General features: G+C 46.4%; 1 protein-coding gene across 3 annotated transcripts in view; it reads right to left on the bottom strand.

Annotated features, from left to right (window-relative positions):
- The window catches only part of SH3D19 (SH3 domain containing 19), a 153619-nt gene that overhangs the window by 19822 nt on the left and 121740 nt on the right, over window positions 1-12057 (bottom strand). For all 3 annotated transcript variants that reach the window (XM_082258100.1, XM_082258101.1, XM_082258099.1), the window contains exon 13: window positions 5169-5309. In XM_082258100.1, the coding sequence (XP_082114226.1) occupies window positions 5169-5309 (141 nt within the window). The remainder of the gene's footprint in view (window positions 1-5168; window positions 5310-12057) is intronic.

Below are 12057 nucleotides of genomic sequence, written 5' to 3' on the forward strand. Positions count from 1 at the left end.
CTGAATACGCACACACACACATATATATATATATATATATATATATATATATATATACACACATATATACACACACACACACTTATACATACATACATACATATACACCTACACACGCACGCAGTATCTCACAAAAGTGAGTACACCCCTAACATTTATGTATAAATCTTACTATATCTTTTTATGTGGCAACACTGAAGAAATGAAACTTTGCTACAATGTAAAGTAGTGAGTGCACAGCTTGTGTAACAGTGTAAATTTGCTGTCCCCTCAAAATAACACAGTCAATGTCTAAACCGCTGGCAACAAAAGTGAGTACACCCCCAAGTGAAAATGTCCAAATTGGGCCCAATTTAGGCATTTTCCCTCCCTGGTGTCATGTGACTCAGTGTTGCAAGGTCCCAGGTGTGAATGGGGAGCAGGTGTGTTAAATTGGGTGTTAATCACTCTCACTCTCTCATACTGGTCACTGGAAGTTCAAAATGGCACCTCAAGGCAAAGAACTCTGAGGATATGAAAAAAAAGAATTGTTGCTCTACATAAAGATGGCCTACCAGTGATGGCAAACCTTGGCACCCCAGATGTTTTAGAACTACATTTCCCATGATGCTCAACTACACTAAAAAGTGCATGAGCATCATGGGAAATGTAGTTCCAAAACATCTGGGGTGCCAAGGTTTGTCATCACTGGCCTAGGCTATAAGAAGATTGCCAAGACCCCGAAACTGAGCTGCAGCACGGTGGCCAAGACCATACAGCGGATTAACAGGACAGGTTCCACTCAGAACAGGCCACGTCATGATCGACCAAAGAAGCTGAGTGCACGTGCTCAGCATCAAACCAGAGGTTGTCTTTGGGAAATAGACAAATTAGTGCTGCCAGCATTGCTGCAGAGATGTAGGGGGTGTGGGGTAAGATTGTCAATGCTCAGACCATACGCCACACACTGCATCAAATTGGTCTGCATGGCTGTTGTCCCAGAAGAAAACCTCTTCTAAAGGTGATGCACAAGAAAGCCCACAAACAGTTTTCTGAAGACAAGCAGACTAAGGACATGGATTACTGGAACCATGTCCTGTGGTCTGATGAGACCAAGATAAACTTATTTGGTTCAGATGGTGCTAAGCATGTGTGGCGGCAACCAGATGAGGAGTACAAAGACAAGTGTGTCTTGCCTACAGTCAAGCATGTTGGTGGGAGTGTCATGGCCTAGGGCATTGGGGAGCTACAGTTCATTGAGGGAACCATAAATGTCAACATGTACTGAGACATACTGAAGCAGAGCATCGCCTCCCTCCTTTTGGAGACTGGGCCGCATGGCAGTATTCCAACATAATAACGACCCCAAACACATCTCCAAGATGGCCACTGCCTTGCTAAAGAAGCTGTAGGTAAAGGTGATGGACTGGCCAAGTAGGTCTCCAAACCTAAAACCTATTGAGCATCTGTGGGGCATACTCAAACAGAAAGTGGAGGAGCGCAAGATCTCTAACATCCACCAGCTCCGTGATGTCATCAGTGGCAACCTGTGAAGCTCTGGTGAACTCCATGCCCAAGAGGGTTAAGACAGTGGTGGAAAATAATGGTGGCCACACAAAATACTGACACTTTGGGCCCAATTTGGACATGTTGACATAGGGGTGCACTCACTTTTGTTGCCAGCAGTTTAGACATAATGGCTGTGTGGAGTTATTTTGAGGGGGCAGCAAATTTATACTGTTCTACAAGCTGTACACTCACTACTTTACATTGTAGCAAAGTGTCATTTCTTCAGTGTTGTCACATGAAAAGATATAATAAAATATTTACAAAAAGGTTAGGGGGGGTACTCACTTTTGTGTGTGTGTATATATATATATATATATATATATATATATATCTCAGCCAATCAGTAGGGAGCGTCCTGGATAGTCTAGGCTCTCGTGCAACATTGCTGGATCGAGATGGGGCTCTGGTAAGTATTAGAGCGGCTGAGGGGAAGGGGGGCTGCTGCACACAGAAGGTTTTTTATCTTAATGCATAGAATTAAAGGACAGGGATTCCTCTACTGGTATCATGGTTGCTTTATTTAACCTGGAAACTGGAGGGCCCACCACTGGTGGACTATTCCCCTTTTTAAAAGGGACTCCTCAAAAGGGTAACGTACAGCAAAATGTTTGGGGCCCACAAAAGGGTAATTTTGGTTGTTCCCATTCCTTAAAAGAAAACCTGTCAAAATAAGGCACGTAAGGAAACACCTTTGGAGTACGATGCGACTTGTGCGTACTAAACAACACAGCCATATCCGTGGCTACATCTGCCACATCCTTCATTTTTAAAGTCTCATACACTGCAGTGATAAGTGCGTAATTCACTGCTGTGACCATGGAGGAATCATCCTCACTATCGGATGGATCAGGGGGTGCGAATATAAATCCCCCTGGACGGGGCGAATCCAAGGCGGCATCAGAATCAGATGAGACAGCCTGAGCAGGGGAAGGTAGGGGATGCTTCCTCCTGGGCCTTTGCCCACAGGCCACTTCCACCCGAGACACGAAGGACTACAGGACTGCCGTTAGTGAGGGACCTGCCACCTTCATGAGGGGGTCAGTGGGGGGAGAAGTGACCCTGAGGCTCTATAAGGAAAGGAAGACCTTGCAGTACAAAAACAATCTTTTGGCACTACTAAAGGATCCCCTCAAGGCTCAGGGTATCTATCAGCAGAGCGAGAGATAACAGGGAACCCCAAAGACTCACCCTACTGACCGGAGGAACGCCGATAATTCGAACCCCGCATCATCATTGACGCTATTCCCTGTTCATATGTCCTGGGCACAGGAAGAGGAAACGAAGGAAGAAGAGAAGGAGCTTTGGCATCCCCACAAGGCTTCAGTTGTTTCCAGCATCTCCCAGACTAAGGGAAAATGGCCCACGTGACATTATCTGGCTACACAAACATGGCCGCCAACCAGAGACCAGCCAGACTAAGGGAAAATGGCCACCATCACAAACACTAAAGCATGCTGCAAGGATCTTTCCTGCACCCTCTGCAACGCTGCACCCTCTGCAAGGGGAACCTCCCTGAAGGTTGGACACATGTTTAGGGGGAGAATCTGCTGTGCACTCTGCACTGGTCTCTGCACTTGGACCCCCTGCACTATACCCACACTGCAAACAGCAGGGCATGCACCTAGGGGTCTCCTACACTGGGGCCCCTCCAGACTACCAGGGCAGGACACACACTATCCCAGGACCCTTACAGAGTAAGGGTAGCGGGGGAGACACCAGGGGTCTCTGCTGCATTCTCTGCCCTGGGATCCATGTCCTTAGTCTGCTTGTCTTCAGCAAACTCTTTGCAGGGTATCTTGTGCATCATCTTTAGAAGAGGCTGCCTTCTGGAACGACAGCCATGCAGACCAATTTGATGCAGTGTGCGGCGTATGGTCTGAGCACTGACAGCCTGACCCCCTCCCCATCCCTTCAACCTCTGCAGCAATGCTGGCAGCACTCATATGTCTATTTCCCAAAGACAACCTCTGGATATGAGGCTGAGCAGGTGCACTCAACTTCTTTGGTTAACCATGGCGAGGCCTGTTCTGAGTGGAACCTGTCCTGTTAAACCGATGTATGGTCTTGGCCACCGTGCTGCAGCTCAGTTTCAGGGTCTTGGCAATGTTCTTATAGTGAAGGCCATCTTTATGTAGAGCAGCAATTCTTTTTTTCAGATCCTCAGAGTTCTTTGCCATGTTGAACTTCCAGTGACCAGTATGAAAGAATGAGAGCAATAAACACAAAATTTAACACAGCTGCTCCCCATTGACACATGAGACCTTGTAACACTAATGAGTCACATGACAGCGGGGGGGGGGGGGGGGGACAATGGCTAATTGGGCCCAACTTGGATATTTTCACTTAGGGGTGTACTCACTTTTGTTGCCAGTGGTTTAGACATTAATGGCTGTATGTCGAGTTATTTTAAGGGGATGGCAAATTAACACTGTTATACAAGCTGTACACTCACTACTTTACATTGTAGCAAAGTGTAATATCTCCAGTGTTGTCACATAGAAAGGTATAATAAAAGATTTACAAAAATGTGATGGGTGTACTCACTTTTGTGAGATACTGTGTATATATATATATATATATATATATATATATATATATATACACACATATATATATATATATATATATATATATATATATATATAGATACAGATATATAGATACACACACATACTGGAGGACCCACTCTCAAACCCAACAAGTCTCACCCTGATTTTTTTTTTTTTTGCTGCTCAACTGACAGGTGAATACATTGAAAAGTGTGTGTGTGTGTGATGAGCACCTCCCTTTTACATCACTAGGAATAGATCAATGGTTGTCACAAAGATTTTTCAGCAAGATCCCTGCATAGTCTGATCTACTCCCAAATATCATAGATGAAGCCCAAATAAAGACCAGAACATGGACATGCATACCTATCCTAACTATTCCCTCTTTACCCATTTATCATCAATTAGCCCAGATATATACACATCACAACTACTTTGTGCACTCAGGTGGCTTATACTAGGTTTTTTTCAGGGCAAATTGGGCTTTCATTTGGTGGTAAATGGTAATGGATATCTCCTGATTTTTTTTATTATCATCTAATAAAACTGGCCCCAAATAGTATAAAAAAAAAAACGTTTAAAATTAAAAAAATAAATAAAAATTAGTGTAAATTTATTGCTACTACCACCAAAGAAAATCCCAAAATAAATTCTGCTGCTCCTGACAATCACAGCGATACCACGTGTGTATGTTAGTTGTTTGTACCCGTAGTACAGCCCAGAGACAACAAAAATCCTGTCTAAAAAAACATGGACCCTGACCCAAATACTAACCCTGGAGCTGACCTACCTAAAACCTTGATCTAGGTATTTTTTATTTTTTTTCTACACACTTTTTTCTTTCTCAGAGTACAATGTATCCGTCTTGTCCATTAACAGAGACAGAAAACACAGGGGCAGGCTTCACAGTGACTGATCACTGTGATAGCCAATCAGAGGCTATCACAGCGATCAGGTTACCTGGAATCAGATGTCCCGGTCACTGTGCTGGGAGCGCGCCATACGGCATATTTGTGTACAGTCAGTGTGAAGGGGTTCAACCAAAACGTATTATTTTAGGGTGGTGCTTACTTTCTCTCGGTTTTCCACACTGTCATCTAGTGGAGTTATGATCTTCACGTTGGTGACTTTAACATCCCCTGTTACACCACCTTTCTGGCAATGGATGTGACTGTTATCTGTTTGTTCCAGCAACACCAACACCTCTCCTCGCTGTAGGTATAGAGACAACACAAGATATAAGTTTCGCATAATACAAACGCACTGCTAAATATTATGTTACAGTCTTTTTTCTGAAATAAGTGAAAGAAGCTCAGATGACACAAACCAAATTATTATATAATACATAAGGTCTGTCCGGGAAAAAGTCCAGCCTTTGCTAATATAAACGATAACTTTTTCCACGACATCAATGTAACCTGGCAGCCAAGGAGAGTGGACTGGAATGCGCATGTTTTAACAATGACGACTTCACTGTACTAGTCAGTAGGGACGCTAGTAGCCGTTGAGTGAACATATGTACTGTGTGGCTATGGCATTCAAAATGACTAAGCGAGTAGAGCAATGAATCTGCATCAAACTTTGTGTTAAAGTGTTACTAAATCGACACAGTAAAACAAGTCTGTATATGCAGTAAAGCATTCTGGTTATACTCACTGTGGAACCTAAGGGGTTAATCCTTTGCATTGTGTATAAAAGCTGTTTGATCCTGTCTCTCTGATCCTCCTCCTCTTTTACGGTCTCCAAAAAACCTGATATTTACAGAGCCAGGGGACGGGTTGCACGTGCTCAGTCTAGTGTGTATTGCTAGAGTTGTTTTTTTTATTCTTGCGAGAGTGCATGTAATCAGCAGAGGGCCAATCAGCACTGTCCAGACTGAGCATCAGGGAAGAATGAAAACTCCTCCTACAAGCTTTACTAGGAACTAATACAAGTCACAAGGCTGCTATTTACTGCTGATGAGAAAAATTGGATTTTTCACTTACCGTAAAATCCATTTCTCTGATGTTCATCGACAGACACAGCTCCTGATCTTCATAACCATTGGGTTATACTGCCCCTACAAGAGTAGGAGACTAGGCAGAAAAAGAATCGGGCTACACCTATGGGCAGTCCCAGGGGGTATACTCCCTCTCCCTGCTATAGGTACTCAGTTTTGTTACAAGCAGTGTCAGAAGAATTACAACTCCACAGAGGGGTGGGTGCTGTGTCCGTCAATGAACATCAGAGAAATGGATTTTATGGTAAGTCAAAAATCCAATTTTATCTCTTTCGTTTATTGACGGACACAGCTCCTGATCTTCATAACCATTGGGACGTCCCAAAGCAGTGTTAAACATGAGGGGTGGAAACAGCAAAAAAAATTCCCCAGGCTAAACATTAGCCAACCAGGCAACAGGAGCTCAACCAAAACAACTGGAGCCCACCTGAAACAAACAATACACCCTCAAAGAGGATCAAGTCCTCCAAGCAGCAGCCTGAAAAACCTTGCGGCCAAAAGAAGCATCCGCAGATGCCAACACATCCACTTTATAGAACTTCGTGAAAAGTTTGCACCGACGACCGGGTGGCTGCCTTGCAAAACTGCGTCACAAACGCCTGATGATGAAAGGGCCAGGAGGCACTGAGCCCCCGAGTAGAGCGCGTCTTGACAGGGAAAGGAGGAACCTGACCCTTGATGGAATAGGCCTGAAACACCGTCTGTCTGATCCATCTGGAAATGGTCGCAGAGGAAGCGGATAACCGTTTCCAAGGCCCATCCGTGAGTACAAGTAGTGAATCTAACTTCCTAAAAGACTCTGTAGCTGCCAGGTACACCCTAATTGCCCAGACCATATCCAAGGCATGCAAGGCAACTTCCTTTGGATGTTTCGGCCTGGGACACAGGGAAGGCAACGCAATGTCTTCATACAAATTAAAATCGGAGATAACCTTAGGAGGAACTGCTGACAGTGGCAAAGAACCACCTTATCTCTGTGAATCACCAAGTAAGGTGAATAACAGGATAATGCCGCCAATTCAGACACCCTGCACGCAGAGGTAAAAGCCATCAAAAATGCCACCTTCTAAGACAGCGTAAGCAAGGGAATCTCCGAAAGACTCTCAAAAGGTGGCTTCTGGGGGACCGAAAACACCAAATTGAGGTCCAAGGCGGCAACGGTGACTACACTAGAGGAACTAAATGTCAGACACTCTGAAATTCTGTTCAACACCCTGTTGAAGGAGGGTCAAAATCCGAGCCACCGAGAAGGAGCGAGGATGAACCCCAAGAGACTCACACCACGTACGGTGGTAGATCTTCCTAGAAGTAGATTTCCTAGCTTTTAACAGCATTGGAATCCCTGACTCAGATAAACCTCTTTCCATCAGCACCAGGCGTTCAACAGCCAAGCGGTCAAAGCCAGCGACTGTAAAGCAGCATGGAAGATTGGTCCTTGGGACAGCAGAAGCTTCAAGGAACGTCAGTGACCAGCCGCACCAGATTGGCGTACCAAGCCCAGCAAGGCCAGTGTGGAGCCACTAAGATGACCAGAATCCCTTCTGCCTCGATCCTGTGTAATCTTGGCAGATTATACTGACCCCACGGGGCTCAGCCTGATCGTATTGTCCAGAGACTGTGGCGTCTTGTCCCATTTGGCCAGAATCTCCCTTTGCAGGGACCTCGTATGGAACCGCCTCAAAAAGGTAGACACCATCAGGCCCAGCACCCGCATGGAAGTCTGGAGGGATGACCATCTGCTGGAAAGCAGGAGACGAATTGTAGCCTGCAATTTCTGGAGTTTGTCCAGAGGAAGGAACACTCTGGCTAAGGCCGAGTCCAGAGTCAGACCCAGATATTCCAACTTTGTGGACGGAACCTTAGGAGACTTCTGAAGATTTAGAAAAACTTGATCTTGTAGCTGGACTGAACAACTTCGTGGACCCACTTGTCTTGCACCAGGGAGGTCCACGGGTCCGGAAACTGACGAAGAAGTCTCCCCACCCCCCGATACGGGTGAGGGCGCACCTTCATGCTTAAGGAGCCTTGTCCACGGGTCTGGAGAAGCCCGCTCTCGGCTTGCCAGACCAGGTTAGTTTGGATCCTTCAGAAGAGGCCCTGAAAGGCTTCGAGCCTTTGTCAGTCGACCCTGAGGGACGAAAGAACTTCTTATGAGCCAAGAAGGCAGACCTACATCTATGACAAGGTTCCTTGCCCTTAGTAGCCTGAGGAAGAAAAGTATTTTTTCCCCCTGTGAGACCTTTAATGATGTCATCCAGGGTAGCCCCAAACAGGCGATCCCCTTGAAAGGGGAGGTCAAGGCCTTTTTAGAAGTCTCATTCCGCATACCAGCATTTGAGCCAAAAACATATCGAAGGACCAATGCCGAAACAGAGAGCTGAGCCACTAGGGGAGCTGCATCCAAAGAGTCATCACAGATAAACTGCAGCCCCTGGACCAGCTGGTCCTCCAGCTCAGTAAAGGCAGGGGGGAGCTATTCTCCCTTTAGGTCACGGTGTAAAAGCTTAGCCCACTCGGTCAGAGTTTGCGACACCAGGGCAATGGTGAATATCGGCATCATTGCCGAACCAGCCAGAGTGTACATATTGCGGGCCACAGCCTCCGCCTTCCTGTCAGTCAAATCTTTAAAGGCCGGGGACTCTTCAACCTGATTAATAGTTGCCTTGTTCAATCTGGAAACTGAAGGGTCCACCTCCGGTGGAACAATCCACTTCTTCTTAAGGGACTCCTCATAGGGGTAATGCCTAGTAAATCGCTTAGGGACCCCAAAGGGACGCTTTGGTTGTCCCCCACTCTTTAGCGACAATTCTGTCAAAATAGGCGGGGAAAGGAAACACATTTGCCGCTCTGGATGGCTTGTAAGTGCCAAAGGGTACCTGCGCCTCCGTCACCGCTGCGTCCTCCATCTTCAAGGTCTCACACACAGATACAATCAGTACATCCACTAGCGCCTTTTTGTGCGCGGTTGCATTTGTGGAGGAATCATCTGAGGATCCTGGGCGCATGGTCGCAGACCCAGCAGGGTGACCCACATCCGCAGCGGCCGAATCAGACTCAAGATCCAATGAGACAGATGAGGCAGGGGAAGGCCAGGGTGCTTTTTACTAGCCCCTTGCGTGAAAAATCACCTCCAACCGGGACACAAAGGACTCCAGGACCGTCGTCAGTGCATCGATGGATGGTTGAGAGCAGCCTTAGAGAGGGGGTCAGGTGGGGAGATGTGCTCCAAAGACTTCATGAGTCACCAGGGGGACCCCACAAAAAGTATAAAACACTGCAAAGGGGCAGCACCACCAGGTTGCCAGGCACAAGCACTAAGCAAACCTTAGCAGAGAGGGAGAGAGCCCCCCCAGACTCACCACCCAGCAGAAACAGGACCCTGAAGCCACCAGGATAGTCTGCACTCCATGTGCGGCGATCAGGAAGTGAAAAGATCCAGGAGTCAGCACTAGGGGATGGGGAGGGGGTCCCACCACCAAAATCGCCACCCACAGGGCTCCACTGTCATAGACCGCCGCTATTTTCATTGGCAAACCACCACAAAATGGCCCCCAAACTACACAAACGTTGCCACTGTGCATAAAAACACACAGGTTAAAGAAAAATGGCGGTCCAGTGAGGCTCCCAGGGACCCAGGAGGGATCCCTAGGCCTCAATGACAGACCCAGGCAGGACAGGGGGAGGGGGGCCACTGGAGGGAGCCCCCACCAGGTACAACTACCCCCCCGCACAGCCGATCGTTTGGTCGCCGGCGGTGCATCCCTCTGGCTCAAATCGCCAGCACAGCGCCCTGCCCCCACCCCAGGAGGTGGACCAGACCACCCACACAGCCCCAGCATAGGTGGAGGGGGGTGGGGTAGGATGGGGGAAAGATGAAAGGGGGTGCCTGACAAGAAGGGGCCCACATCCACCCTAAAACCCTCCAGGGGGAAAGAGGGGCCAGCTGCTCACCATACCAGGAACCAGGCAGGCACCACTTTAGGAAGAACTCCTCCCCATGGAAATGGGGAGGCTGTCGGCCAGGAGGAACGCTGCGACTCAGGTCGAGACCTGGTCGTATGCAACGTCGCGAGGCGTTTAACTCCCATGCCAGCCCCCTGTCCCCGTCTAGCGCGGAGCTAAGGTCTGCACGCGCTCGCTGGCCAGACTGGGGTGACCACTGGATGTGGATTATCCAACCCGTCACCCAGGCCAGCAGTTGATTGTAGATCTCACAGTAAAAAAACCAGGAGAAAAATTTCTAGCTAAAAAAATTTGCCAGGACGAGAGATCCCAGCAAGGAAGTAGGTCCTTACTCCTGACTAGGCAAAAAAATAATTGCATTTCCATGTTCTGTGTACTGTGGGAGACCAGATATAGTGAATGCAGGTTCTGTGCTTAGTAATACTTTAAGCTTGAGCTCTGATGATGCAATGAGTGCAGTGCAAATAAAAGTTTGGAACAAACGCTTTAAAGATGTTTGAGAATCTGATGAAAGTTATCCATGTTCTGGAAGCCTGCAACAAGCAGGACACCTAAGAATGTGGAATATGTATGGGCTCCAATCAACAAAGATCGACAACTGACCGAATCTTGGCATGAAACGTGTTGTGGCCAAATTTGTTCTGCAGATTCTCCTACCAGAGAAGAAAGAACATTGTGCTGCAGTTGTCAATAACTTGCTTCAAACCGTTACCAATGACCAAGATTTCCTCAAGAAAGTCATAACCATTGAGATGAATTGTGGTTCTACAGCTATGATGTGGAAACAAAGGCCCAGTCAACCCAATACTCGTTGAGTATTTTGCTGAAACATCAAATCACGAGGGTGACTCAGCCCCCCCTACAGCCCAGATTTGGAGCCCTGTGACTTCTGGCTTTTTACAAAACTAAAATTCTCTTTGAAAGGTAAGAGATTTAAGGCCATCGATGAAATTTGGGAAAAGAAGATGAAGCAGCTGATGTCGATTCCAACAAAAGATGTTGCAGAGTTTTGTGAACAGCAGAAGTGATGCTGGGAGAACTATGTGAGGTCCCAATGTGCCACTGTCTTACGTACAGTGTTATCTTATATCTTCTTCTGTAAATGGCTCTATTTTTCATATTACATGGCTGGATAGTTACGGGACAGACCTCATATATACAGTATAAATAATGTCAAACAACATAGCCCTTTAAAATTCCCTCCCTCCTGATTACAGTTCTTTATGGAGAGGAGGAAGACACTGCACAGATTTCTTTATGTTTGCTCAGCATACTTAGTCATTTTCTGACTAATTATGACCCATAAACAAAAACTTGGAGCGCCCCTCAAATCACTGCATAATTTCCCACTGCTGTCCAAAGCACAGATTGGGTGCTGATGTTCAAACAAGCTCATCCAGGCTAGCTGAAACTGATTGGAAGACAGAAGGTGCTAATGCTGCACGCCGGAATCCAGCCACTATATAGAGAGGTAAAGCTACGTCTTCAGGTTGATCTCCTGGCTTTGCTCCTCTGACATATTTCGCTCCCCCTTAAAGGGATAATCATAAAGATTATCATCTCTATTTTAAGCCCTGTAGGCGGGGTGAAACATGTCAGAAGAGCAAAGCCAGGAAAAGATCAGTCTGAAGCTGTATCTTTACCTCTCTATATAGTGAGCTGGGTTCCAGTGAGCAGCGTTCCTACCTTCTGTTTCCCGATTATCAGACTAATCCTGAAGTAAAGTTTGAGAATTATAACCAACTGCTTATAAGAACAATCATTTAGTCTTCATACTGTTAAGATTTTAAAAAATACCATTTATTGTACAGGATTTGACACATCTACAGTCTAGTAAGGTTAGAGCACTTAACCAAAGGATATGCTAAACATCTGGAAAACACATGCATAACAACGACCGTTATTTACTAAAACTGCATTGTGCAAAATCTGGTGCAGCTGTGCATAGAAACCAATCAGCTTACAGGTTTAATTTTAAAAGCTTAATTGAACAAGCTC

Source organism: Pelophylax lessonae (genome assembly GCF_965119305.1).
Source record: "Pelophylax lessonae genome assembly, chromosome: 1".
Classification (NCBI taxonomy): domain Eukaryota; kingdom Metazoa; phylum Chordata; class Amphibia; order Anura; family Ranidae; genus Pelophylax; species Pelophylax lessonae.